This window comes from Saimiri boliviensis, chromosome 18, assembly GCF_048565385.1.
Source record: "Saimiri boliviensis isolate mSaiBol1 chromosome 18, mSaiBol1.pri, whole genome shotgun sequence".
In the NCBI taxonomy this organism is placed as follows: domain Eukaryota; kingdom Metazoa; phylum Chordata; class Mammalia; order Primates; family Cebidae; genus Saimiri; species Saimiri boliviensis.
In genome coordinates this window covers 35,927,048-35,941,566 of record NC_133466.1, presented here as the reverse complement: position 1 = coordinate 35,941,566, position 14,519 = coordinate 35,927,048, and the positions used below count along the sequence as shown (strand labels likewise).

General features: G+C 31.6%; 1 protein-coding gene across 5 annotated transcripts in view; it reads right to left on the bottom strand.

Moving 5' to 3' along the window:
• The window catches only part of CADM2 (cell adhesion molecule 2), a 1,054,563-nt gene that overhangs the window by 115,497 nt on the left and 924,547 nt on the right, over positions 1 to 14,519 (bottom strand). For all 5 annotated transcript variants that reach the window (XM_074389151.1, XM_003928313.4, XM_003928312.4 and 2 more), the window contains one exon: positions 2,678 to 2,768. In XM_074389151.1, the coding sequence (XP_074245252.1) occupies positions 2,678 to 2,768 (91 nt within the window). The remainder of the gene's footprint in view (positions 1 to 2,677; positions 2,769 to 14,519) is intronic.

Sequence of the window (14,519 nt, the reverse complement as noted above, 5' to 3'; positions counted from 1 at the left end):
TTTAGTGACTGTCTTTACTTCCCCACTAACTACTAACTCCCTGATTAAACCATTTCAATTTGCATCCTGTTCTTATTGCTCTAGTTAGACTTTTCTTTATGATCAGGAAGATTTTCTTCTGAGAAAATCCAACGATTGCAGTCTTCTTATGATTTTTGTCCCCTCTGCCTCATCTGGCACTATTGGAAATAGTATATAAACTATAGAGAGGCTAAAATTTAGACTGTTTTTTAAAGAGATGAATGCCTTCATGCAATGGAGAAGATAGTTACTGTAAAAATGTAAAGAAATTATTTAAAATAATTAGAAAGAACAACAACAACAACAACAAACAAACAAACAAAAAAAAACAAAGATCCAACAGTCTAAGGAAGACAGGCATCAAAGAAGTTGACTCTAACTTTAATGATAATGTCCTGACAGTCTTCAAGGAAATATGATAAAAGGAAACTTGCGAATGGAAATATAATACAAGAGAATAACTTAATACGTATTTACTTGTGGACCACAGCATACGGAATATAACATTGGGATCTATGAAGAGAAAGGCAACATATAACGACTACTTTACTTTGAAGATGTTGTGGAGCCTATGAGTTAATTGTCAAAAGATACTACATTAATTACAGATTTTTTATATGGCTCTGAACTCACGCCAGAAATGATTAGTTTGGTAGAAATTTGACAAGTTTCCGGAAAGAATATAAATATAAAAGAAAGCCTACGAAAAGAGGATGGCAACAGTGAAACACATCATGAGACCAGCCAGTTCACTGCCCTAAAGCATCTAGGGATTCACCTTCAGTGGTGAAAATTATTGTCAGTCCCAATTATTGTCAGTCTAGTTTTTCAAAAGTAACTTTAGCTGGAATAAGTGGAAATTTACGTTTAGCAATTGAAGTAGCAGCACATAATTGAAAGAGTGAAAGCTTTGGGTAAGACTGAACTGATTTCAAATTCTCCCTCATTTTAAATATGGATGAATAGGAAAATTTAGTTAACACTTTGGAGCCTCAGTTTTCTCTTCTGTAAAACAGGGAGCCTTTCTTATTTCCTTTATCTATTTGCAAAATCATAGTAATCAGAATTCTCTTGATAAAAGTAACATTTTCCATTTTATAAATTTCTTTAAATGTGTTTCTTAAATAAAATGAGGAAGAAATTATTGTGCTTTAAATTCATCTGCAGTGCAGAGAATTACTACACATCTAAGATTATTTTTAGGTAACTGAAAAGAGACCCACTAGAAGACACATTCATTCAATTATATCTTAGATGAGTGATATGAACTACTTAAATAATTATATAAAACATAGCCTAATGAGTTCCATAAGTACAATAATGTTTCTACTGTTGAAAGTAGATATGAAATCAAAGAATCACTGAAAGACAATGGGATGCTACTTAAGCAGGATTTATTTATTTTCAAGCATTCTATAAAGCATGTTCCCTAACTTCACCTCTAAATGAGGTGAATTAAATATTAAACTTCACCTCTAAATGAGGTAAATTAAATATTGCATAAATTGTGTATATAATCCAAATGTATATAAATGTACTTTTGGATTAATGTGAAGGAAAGAAGAACAAAAACAATCGCTGTAAAATAATTACTAGAAGAGAGAACAGTTTTAAAATATCAAAACTGTGGTAAAGAGGGTATGGATTTGTTAATATGGTGAAAAATACAATGACATACAATTGATGAAGTTAAAATGTCAGGCATCTATCTTCCAATTCTTTTAGAAAAATTCCTCATCAGATAATATGAAACTTACACTTAAATAATATAAATGTTATTGGAAGCAAATTTTTAGTCATTTAACCTGATTTGCCAGAAGCAATCTTGTATAGTCATATACAAAGAACAATTTAATTCCTCTTACTATAATTTAAACAGAATTCAAATAAATAAGAAATAAGACTTTTTAAAAAAAAAGTCAAGTAAATTACATAAAGCAGGCCTAGAGTGTTACTATATTAGAATAATCATATTGGTTTTAAATAGAATTTAAATATACATATTTAATATCCATATTTAAGTTTTGCTTAAAACCAGGTATTTTTTGACTGGCTATCTATAAACACAAATTTCAAAAGATAAAGTTTTAGAGTTGAAGTGAAATTAGCACCGTGATGTGTATGTATTCTAATAATGAAATCACTTCACCATTAAACACATTGAGTTTGTGATCCCTCTCATTCATGTTACCTGTTTCATTAGGTGTTTCATAAGAAATATAGATTTAATTTTCCTTTTATGAAAATGGTTCTCCATGTAACTTTAAAACATGGGCATATTTTGGGGATGCTTCAGTATTTTCAAAGTTTTCCATGGGAGAACTAAATTCAACAATATGCAGCTTTTATTAGTCTGATGATATAAATAGTGACTGATTAAGCCTACACTCCATTCAGGTTAAAATATCTTACTGGAAAAAAAATAAATAAAAAGAAATAACAGCTGAAAATCTTCCCAGAAACTTCACTAGAAGACAAAGAGAAAACCAGTCTTCCATAGGCATTAATGAAGACATGGTTCATGAGGTTTTCTGTTTTAGAGAACACATTGCCCACCAATAAAAGACACAACTGTGGATTTCTACAATTAAAGCCTGTAATCAAAGCAAGATAAAAGAAAAAAGTAGAAAGCTTTATTGCTCATTATCTCACTTACAGTGGTTTTCCTTTGGATTCACAAGTCAAAATTAAAGGCTGTCCTTCTTGTGGAAAAGGAGTTGATGGTATAATCTTAACTGATGGTGTATCTAGAAACAAAAGAATATTAAGACAGGTAAATAAACACATACAAAACTAGATATTTAATAACTGTGCATCATGCTGTGTGTTCAGCATGTCTCATATAATTTTTATAATTGTATGTATTTATAAAGGATTTCTCAGATTTGCAAAAACAGGGTGTGTGATTTAAAAAGCTAACGTCCTGTCCATACAAAACTAAAAAAAAAAGTCTGAATATCTTATCAGCACCTTTGTTGTATTACTTCTGAAATCTGAATTTAAAAGTGAAATTGCAAAAAGTGGTTCAGATGAATATCAAGCATTTCATACAATTGTTTCTTAAACTATTTATAGATGGCTATGAATACTATTATTATGGGCTGAATGCATTTATGTGCATCTGAATAACAACACTTTCATTGTTGCGGGAATACCAGGGGCTCACAAAAGGAACCCACAATGAACTCAAGATCAACTACTGTCTCACAAGCATTATGAAGAATCTTTTCAAAACGCAGTGATGCAGCACTGGGCACATGCTGCTTGCTCTTAAGTACTGAGTCACTTCCAATAGCATTTATGATTTTATTAAAAGTCAACATTTGTTATATATGCCACTACATGTTTGCTAGAAAATTATTTATTTCCATTTAACAGTAAATCATCCCTAGTGGAAGAGGATTAATGAATACTTAAATACATGTATATTTATAACTTTTATGACATATAATATTCCTTAATCAACACAAAGATAGCATATTTCACAGAAGAAATGGAAAATAAGCTAAAAAAAAAAAAAGAGAGAGACAATATAAACACATTCTTTATGAGATTTTGTTAGTCCTGGCATTGTCTGGCCCACAGTCAATGTGGAATTGTCTTCTCCTCTTATCTTCACATTATCTACAATGAACAAAATAGGCTCTGAACTCTCCAGAGGATCACAATTACTCTCATTCTTCTCTTCTTAGTTGTAATAGAAGAACTGATCTGTCCTGGTATTATACACATTATTTGATTTTGGAGCCAGTTAAATGACTTACTACCGATTGTGTAATTTCCAGGTGAGTAACCTTATCTAAGGAAAAGATTATTTAGATTTTTCATATATCGAATAATAAACTATAAAATAAAATATAATAGTTTATATCATACTTTAAAATTATATATGCTTTTCAAATATATTCTTCCTCCATTCTTTAAATAAGAGAATGCATTTAAGATAATAAAAAATAATATTCTGATTCCAAATAAACATTCCAAATATATCACATTAAATATTTGTGACATAAAATGACTTAGAAAGAAAAATTAATCTGAAGAAATATGACACACATTCATCTTTCTTAACTGAAAGAAAAAATTAAATATCAGATTTAAACATACATTATTTTTCCATTATTAGCAAATCTACGAAATCATTTATTGACTAGGATAATCATATAATTTCTTCTCCAAAGCAGGACATTGTTAAAAGAAAAATAAAAAATATTAATAATTATGCAGATGACAGGTGTGAACCGGACTGTTCTGGCCAAACTGAGGCCTATGGCCTTTTGACCTATAACTAAACACACGGATTACAAAATTTATTTTCCCCATGATATATTATAAAAGAAAGTTTAATTTTCTTGGAAAAAGTTTAAGGTGAAAGATCAGAGAAGTATGATTCTGGGAAACAGAATTGTGTTAATTTGGGTGTCTGTGATGTTTAATTTTGTGTGTCAATTTGACTGTGCCTTGGGGTGCCCAGCTATTTGATGAAACATTACTCTTGGTGTTAATGTGAGGATGTTTTTGGATGAAATTAACATTTAAGTTGGTAGACTGAGTAAAGCAGATGGCCCTCCATGATATGAAAGGGCCTCATCCAATCTGTTCGAGGATTAAATAAAATGAAAAGGCTAATCCTCCTTCTCCAAGTAGAAAAACAATCTTCCTGCCTGATGTCCTTTGAACTGCAACGTTGACTTTTTTCCTGCCTTTAGAATAGAATGGAAACCTTGGATCTTTCTGGGTATTGATCCTGAGAACTTTGGACTGGAACTAAATCATCAATTATCTTCAATCTCAGGTCATTAGATTCAGAGTGGTACTAAACCATTGGTGCAGTTGGTCCTCCAGCTCGCTGACTTGCTTTGCAGATCTTGGGATTTTGTCTCCAAAATCATACGGACAATTACTTATAATAAATCTCCTTTAATATGTATATACAGCCTATTGGCTCCATGTCTCTGGAGAACTCTAACACAGTGTCCAGTGTCCCAACAAACAGATCCTAAGGCGCATCTTTTATTGAGGGGGTAATGTGCGAGGTGGTAATCTCAAGAAGCTCTGAGAAGTGAGATAGGAAGGGAAGGAAGTAAATGAACCCTGTGGTATTGAGCAGACTACACTGTGAGCAAAGCAAACTGAGTTCAATTCCACTGTGGAACTGAGAGTGAATGGAGGACATGACTCTGAGTTACCTTATTTGACTGGCAAGAGACAGGACTATTTATAGAATATTTCCAGTTATCACTTTTGGTTGAGGACTGCTCCCGGGGGTTGGGGCAGGGGAGGTTGGTGAGGAGGTGTTATTTCCCAGATACTTTTGCCCTTCTCAGTACACAAAAATAGTGCGTGCCAAAGGGAATGGGTGATCACCACCAGGATCTGCTTCGGTAAGGTAACTTACATAGTGGCAGGCAGCTGTGAGAAAAGAGGAAAGCAAACTGTGGTTTTATTCTACCTGCTTAGTTTAAGCAGGACAGGAGAGATGAGAATCTGTGTAACAAATGTTCCCTTGAAGCATGCTTCAGCATTCCCTTTAGATCTAACATACAGAATTTCAATTATAAGCAAATGCCAAAGCAGGTAATATACTGAGTACATATTTCCATAAAACTCTCAGGAATAACCTAAATAACCTCTAAGTTACTAAATATCAAGAGATGTAAGACAGTATTCATTTATTTGACTTCAAAATTACTCAAAATAGAACTTAATTCCTGCTCCTAAGGCTTATCTTTCCAAATAAGTAAGGAAACAAAAAGGAATTTATGTAAAGATCATTTTTAAATGGAGATTTAAAAAATTATCTTCCCTAGATTTCTTTGACAAATACGTATGCTTCACTTGCTCCCCAACCCCCTCCCTGCCACAGACATAATCCTGGTTCAACCCTTGGGTTCCTGGCAACAGTTTCTCAGATTCCGTTGGGTGGCATTTTATTATGTAACCTTTAAATGTTTAAGATCAGGGTGAATGGGATTCAAATTCTGTTCTCTCAAATTTCTCTGGGTCTTTTAAGCCTCACTCATATCTTTAGTTTCCATTTACTTATCACTCACTCATGGATTTATATCCTTGTGCAGTTTGCTTCACAAGCTTATTTATATGCAGCACCTATGTGGCATGTTCACTTGGATACGTAAAAGGTATGGAACATCTGATGTATTCAACAGATCTCTATTTCTATAGATATGACTGGCATCCACGCAGCCATATAAACCAGAGACCTCTTGCTTCCTTGCTTTTTCTGTAATCAATTGCTTATAAACTCTTGTTTACCTTCTAAATAATTTTCAAATTAATTCACTACTGTTTTGTAGTTCTGCAACCACTGTTTTAATCTAGTTTGCCAAAATAGTAAATGGTCTCCTTTGTGTCAAAATTTTAACCCTTTAAATCTTACTCTTAAAACAAAATTACCTTCTCAGAACATAATCTGATCACATCAGCTTTCTAATTAAAACCTTTCACAGATAATCTTTTCTCTTAAAATACAAAACAAAATTATTAAACTATTTAAGTCCTACATAATCTGCTTATTTTATGTTCTGGTCTTCTAAGATTCTATTTTATTATTTGAATTCCAGGCTTTTTACTTTTATCAAGTTCTTTAATAATATGTTTCATTTGCCTTCATACAAATGATCAGAAAGGCTCCATTTTGGAGAGACTCCTTGCTTATTTAATTCTTACACATTTTAAAAATCTTAATTCAAATGTCATTTGTTACGGGCAATAATTCATTACCTTCAAATTTGATCAGATATCATTACATCATGTTCCTTTTTTCACCCTTGTGTAACGTTCTTTTTAAAATCCATTCATATATCATCCATGGCTTGTGTAGTATTTAAATGAATTGTGTGCTTAATAAATACTTATTAAATGAGAAAAAGTAATATTATTTTTATTTTCTTTTTTTGAGACAAGGTCTTACTCTGTACCCCAGGCTAGAGTGCAGTGGTGTGATCACAGCTCACAGCAGCCTTGACCTCCTGGGCTCACAAGATCCTCCAGCCTCAGCCTCCTAAGTAGCTGAGACTACAGGTGTGCTCCACCATGCCTGGTTAATTTCCTTCCTTCTTTCCTTCCTTCCTTCCTTGCTTCCTTCTCTTTCTTCCTTTGTTCCTTCCTTCCTTCCATTTACTTCCTTCCTTCCCTCTTTCCTTCCTTCCTTCCTTCCCTTCTTCCTTCCTTCTTCCTTCATTTTTTCCTTCCTTCCTTCCTTCCCTCCTTCCTTCCTTCTTTCCTTCATCCTTCATTTTTTCCTTCCTTCCTTCCTTCCTTCCCTTCTTCCTTCCTTCTTCCATTTTTAAAGATATGGAGACTCACTGTGTTGCCCAGGCTGGTCTCAAACACGTGGCCCCAAGTGATTCTTCCATCTCAGCTTTGCAAAGTGCTGGGACTATAGGTGTGAGCTAAGATGTCTGGCCAGCAATAAGATTTGTGATATAGCTTCTCATAACGATTTTAGTAGACTATTCTAAAATATTTTAAATGCTTAATTGAAATTTATTGGTGCTTGATACACACATCTTAAATATTCAAGTTGCAAGCCTTAGATTACCATTTAATCTTAGTTCATATTAATTTAATTTAATGTGGAGTACTATTCAACCATGAAAATAATAAGATCCACTCATTTTCAACAACATGGATGGAACTGGAGAGATCATATTGTTGGGTGAAATAAGCGAGGCACAAAAACACAAACATCACATGTTCTCACTTATTTGTGGGATATAAAAATCAACTCAATTCAACACATAATCATAAAGAGTAAAAGGACAGTTACCAAAGGTTGGAAGGGTACTGGAGGGGTTGAGAGGGAGGTAGAAATGGCTAATAAGTACAAGAAGAAATGAAGAAAGAAAGAACAAGACATACTATTTGATAGCACAACAGTGACTATAGTCAACAGCAAATTTAATTATATATTTTAAAATAAGTTACAGAAGGTAATTGGATTGTTTGTATCTCACAGAATAAGTGCTTGAGATGATAGATAACCCATTCTCTATGAAGTGCTTATTTCGCTTTGCATTTCTGTATCAAAACATCTCATGTACCCCATAGATATATACACTGATTATCTACCCCCAAAAAGTTTTAAAAAATAATAATATATTTTAAAAATACATATTGCTCACTTTTACAATAATCTGCATTGGATATCATTAGGTAGCAATTTTCTATGGTGATAAAAATATCAATTTTTTTTTAATGCAAGTACCACATGTGTAAACTATTATTTACTCATCTGATTTTGGCAGGGGCAGTACTCAATTGTGAAGAGATTTATTTAATTATTCAGCCAAAGCTAGTTAATATTTTCATGATATAAATTATTCCTCTTTAAACTTACCATTTTACTAATATTCACCAAATACCTTTTTTTTTTTTTTTTAACCGCAAGTACTACAGTGAAGGGGTTATTATCTTAAACTTAACTCTTTCTCAAATAATTGTTTTAAATAGCAGGAAGTAATTTCTGCTTTCATAAAAATCTCTGTCATTATTATTTCTATTTATTTTCATCAGACACTTTATCATACCTAAGACAGTTGATTACACAATGTGATTCTAAAAACACTTTAGTAAGATAGCAAAGATATTTTAGAAATACTTGTAAATGAATTTAAAACTAGTATATTTTGTTATCTTAGCTAACCGAAGAACAGAAAAGTGGTCATCTCAAAACTCAGTTAATTTTGAAAATCTTCACTTTCCAGAATGTTTTCAAACTATTTAATGTGTGAGACGCCTATGTAAACATATTTCTATTATTTATTTTGTCACATATCAAAATTAATGGATAATTTGTCAGAAATGGAACAATGCACAATAGATTACATGTAGATGGTTTTATAAAATAATCTTAAATTGATGCCCTGTGTTACTCCCCTTTTTACTGACCCAGAGATGAACGGTAATGAAGTGAATACCACATCATTCAAACTTTTCCTTGCATGCCTTTGTCAACTAAGAATTATTAAAAAAAAAAATTGTTTTATGTTTTTGGTGTGTTTTATAAATCAATTATGGATTTTCTTCCAGTTCATAGTTTTTCATTTTAAACACATTTCAAATGATTGAAATTAGGAGTAGGTTCTAAAGCAAATTTTACTTAAATAGTAATTCCAGCCTTACTGTGGAAATAATTCCTCTATTTGCCACTGTAGGATCAATGTCAGTTACATTTAATCCTGCTGTACTATTACACAAAACAAAATAACTCTTTTCATTCAGTACATTGGAGATATGTATGATGTCCTGTTTTTAATTTACTGTTATAATGTATTGTACCAATTAGTAATAGTTAAAAAAAGGGGTTAGAAAAAATGATTTAATATGACTCCTCTTTATTTATTCTAGCTTTGTCCTGTATGTTAAACTCAGATTTTTTTTTTTTTTTTTTTTTTTTTTTGGCAAACTAGCAATTTTCATGGTGTTTTAAAATGCCTTTAAATAAATCAGGTCTATCAAAATTTTATTTATTGAATATACATAAATGTATGCTAATTATATATAAAGTATATTTATAATATATCCACAACATTTTAAGCATTCAAGAGTTAAGATATTAACTTAGTGGTGTGTCTTTATAGCTTATGCTTTACATATTGTAAGAGCTCTTAACTGTTGTATAAATAAATGAATGTTTTGTTCAAAATGCAAAAGAATAAAGAAGTTTTGCACAAGTATATAAAAATAGGCATATAGTCAATCATTCACAAATAATTTTTTAGTACTTGCAAGCATCTAATTAAAATGCACAGATATTTTAAAAGCAAAATGCTCTAAGGCTTTTGTAGAACCAAAAAATAATCTTTAAATGTCTATAAAATACTTAACTGTGGAAAATCCCACTTTTTTCCTACTTTTTATTTATTTATTTATTTTTTTACTTTTGTCTGACAAATTCTGGGGCTCATTTAGGAAGAAACACAATTACTTTCTACATTTATGGACAAAACTTTTTTTTTTTTTTTTTTTTTTTAGATGGGAATGGTGGCTCACACCTGTAATTCCAACAATTTGGTAGCCCAAGGAGGGCGGATCACGAGGTCAGAAGATCGAGACCATCCTGGCCAACATGGTGAAACCCTGTCTCTACTAAAAATACAAAAATTAGCTTGGAATGGTGGTGTGTGCCTATAATCCCAGCTACTCAAGAGGCTGAGACGGGAGAATCACTTGAACCTGGGAAGCAGAAGTTGCAATGAGCCAAAATCATGCCTCTGCTCTCCAGCCTGGTGACAGAGGGAGACTGTGTCTCAAAAAAAAAAAAAAAAAAAAAAGATTTTTCTTCTTCGAAACAAAAATTTAAAGATTTTATGAACTTGGGAAGTAAGGATACCTGATGTTCCATTTGAATTATTGAGGATTTGAATCAAAGTAAAGATATTGATCCAGCAGAATGGATTTTCTATATCCTTAGCAAAGATTTTAAAAGAGAAAAGGCTTGTGATGGAGATTCTATTAAACCACTTAATGGGCAATCTTAAAAGCACAAGCTTTTAAAGTATTTAGTGTCATTGGTTTAACAACATTTATCCATCAATAGATTCTGTAGATGAATAAAAAGGGGCTTTAAATCAAATGTTTTATCATTAAAAAAACCCACCTTACTTCTTTTGTAATTAAATAAATATAACAGGAATTTAAGTTTATATAAAAGTATCATTTAACCTGTTAAACATCATGGCCAAAGTGCTAAATAATAGAAACAACAAAGACTACTGTACCATCCTATATTGTATACTGTATTGAGTGAAGAAATCTGGTGATTTATAACACAAAGTAGCAGCAGTACTTTGTATTGCTTGTATTACAGTCTTTGTTTGAAAGAAAAATATAATGTTTATACCTTTATTTGTTCACAAAATTATTTCCTGAGTACTCTCATTTATTCATTCGACAAACACTTACATAATTTCTAAGCCATACAAAGAACAGTGCTAGTACTCATTTCTATCCATTGTTTTTCACTAGAATTGTACCATTACAACATTATAATATTTCACATTGTGACATTCATATTGCAACACCTCAAGATTAGTTATTAGTCTTAAAGGTGCTGCTGATGTTTAGCATATTCTTAGGAATTCATGTTTATCAGAGCAGAGATCATCTTTGTCTTGTACAACGACTTCTGGACCTCAATTAAGAAATTGTTGAACAATAAATGAATAATGGCCTTTTTAAATATTTTCCAACTAGTGGTTAACTTTGTTACAAAATCAAATGTACTTGTCACAACTATCTTCTAATAATAGTAAACATTAATCAAATACTTGGTATATAATATGCATTGATGTAAATTTTCTGTATGCATTAGCTCATCAAACTCTTATAAAGTATACCAAAATTTCGATTGCTCTCATTGTACAGATTAAGAAACATGCTCAGAGTAGTGAAGCTAACACTTACCTTACCTTTATTTGACCCCTTTTCTACAATCTTTTTTTTTTTTCTTTTTTTTTTTTGAGACAGAGTTTCACTCTTGTTGCCCAGGTTGGAGTACAATGGTGAGATCTTGGCTCATGGCAACCTTCACGTCCTGGGTTCAAGCAATTCTCCTGCCTCAGCCTCTCGAGTAGCTGGGATTACAGGTGTGTACCACCACACACACCTAATTTTTGTATTTTTAGTAGAGATGGGGTTTTTCCATTTTGGTCAGGCTGGTCTCCAACTCCCGACCTCAGGTGATCTGCCTGCCTCTGACTCCCAAAATGTTGGGTATATATATATATATATATATATATATATATATATATATATATATATATTTTTTTTTTTTTTTTTTTGGACAGTGTCTGACTTTGTTACCCAGGTTGGAGTGCAGTGGTGCCATCTCAGCTCACTGCAGCCTCAAACTCCTGGGCTCAAGTGATCTTTCCACTTCAGTGCCCAAAGTAGCTGGGACTACAGGAACATCCCACCACACATGGATAATTGTTTTGTATTTTTTATAGAGATGGGGTTTCTCCATGTTGGCCAGGCTGGTTTCAAACTCCTGAGCTCAAGTGATCCACCTGCCCTGGCCTCCCAAAGTGCTAGCTATGATTACAGGTGTGAGCCATTGTGCTGACCCATACATTTTTATAACTGTTGACATTACGGTGCATTTGATACAGTTCTAACTATGCTTAAAGAATATTTTATTATTTATATTATTTATTTGAGGTCATTCAAAAAATTTTTAATTTTAAAAATAGGTTTGAAAATTAGCTTACCTTGCAATTATGATATGAAAACATTGAATCATCATATAAATCTAAGATTATAATACATATGATAAATCTAAGATTATATAACTATGATTATATTTATCATATAATATATATGATAAATCTAAGATTATATAACTATGATTATATTTATCATATAATATATATGATAAATCTAAGATTATAATACAGTATAACATTAATGGCACTATATTTCTTATATTATGAGAAATCTTGCTACTTCAGTATACTAGGTGTTACTTTGCCACTAACTCATCAATTATCCCCAACTATGATAAAAACAATAACATAGTAAGAAAATGGATATACACAATTATGTAAGAGTGAAAATAAAGTAACAACTAGTCACATGTGGCCATTTAAATTTAATATCCATATAGTAACAACTAATCACATGTGGCCATTTAAATTTAAGTGTAATTCAATTATGATTAAGTAAAATTTAAAATGCATTTCCTTAGTCACAATACTCACACTTCAGTTGCTAGTAGCCACATACAGCTGATTATTGGCTACTATCTGGACATAGAGAACATTTCTATTATCACAGAAAGGTCTATTCAACAATGTTGGGGTAGAAGGTTTATGCAAGTGATATAAAATCATCACTGTTATCTAATCCCTATGTGCTTATACGACTGCCCAGGTTTTGGGTTTTTTAAAATACACATTTAAAAGAACTATAGAAACAAAAACACCATATTATAGTTGTGTTTGCCACTGTGTAGGTTTTTGCTTTCATGGTATCAGCCAAGAACTCAGAATTTTTCATTTTCTGCCTATAATGGCAAGAGAAGAAAATTAATAAAGACATCTCAAAATGATTAGAAAAATTTGAAGACAAATATAAAAATACTGGAGCTCAAGTCTCTTAAAATGACAGTAAAACAAGTTTTCACTTTTGATACTCTAAATAAATTATATCAAGCTCAAAAACTGATGATTGGGAACACTTTCTAATATAAGGAAGGACTCCATCCGAAAATATTGCAAACAATTGGTTTTGCTAAAAGGAAAATATGACAATGTTCTTTTACCTTTTATGATTTTTGAACATAAGAATTTACTTTACATAGTCCATAAATCGAAACATGTTGAAAGTATTTGGTGATGAGGAAATTTTAAGAATATATTTTAGTTTTATTTTAATTGCTCTTTATAAATCTAAAAATGAAAATGTTTTGCAATGATGGAATAAAGATATGTTATTCTTCCGGGTAGCATTGTGAGCAATCAAAGTTTTTTTAAAGCACTGCATTCTGACAATGCTAGTCAAAGATGAACCAAAAAGCAATGATAAGATAGGACACACTGGAGATGTATTTTGAAGCTGGACTCATTATATACCAGATGGGTGTATGTCAGGATCATGCATGACAATTATTACTCAGTTTTGGTGTGTGTATATATATATATATATATCATTAAAGCCAGGGACGTATGTAAAAAAAAATTCAGGATTTTTGTTTAAATGTTGTATTAAAAGTTCTAATAAAATTTTTCACTCTCCTTTTATTATTACATCTGTACATCATTCAAAAAATGACTTAGAATATAAAACAAAGAAAATTTGGCCCACATAGCAAGTAATGGCTATTTTGTGTCCTGATGCATTGAGGATTAACAAAGTTTAATATATTGATTAATCATGTTTTAAAAAGTGATAAAAATTGTAACAATTTATAATTATAAATTAACAAATATAATGTAATCACAATATAGAAGAAGAAGACAGGAAAGAAGGAGAATGAAGGAGAAAAAAGGAGAAAGAAGAAGAAATAAGACAGAAGAGAAAGAAGGAGGAGGAGAAGGAAGAGGAAGAAGAAGAGGAACATGCGGCAGCTGCAGAATCATCTGAGGATTGACACTACCCAACTTCAAGACACAGTATAAAACTACAGTACTCAAAACAGTAAGGTATTGGTGAAAAGGAGACGTATAGAACAATGGAACAAAATAGACAGCTCAGAAAGAGACCCAAGCAACTATTGTCAATTATATAAAGGAGCAAATACAATTTAATGGAGAGAGGATTGTCTTTTTAACAAGTGATTCTAGAACAACAGGACATTCACATACAAAAACATGATTCTAAACACAGATCTTACACCTTTCAAAAAATTAATTCAAATTAATCATAGACCTAAGTATAAAACACAAAGCTATAAAACTTCTACAAAATAACAAAAATAACAAAATCTCAGTGACCTTGGATTTGATGCTGACTTTTTAGATACAACATTAAAAGCA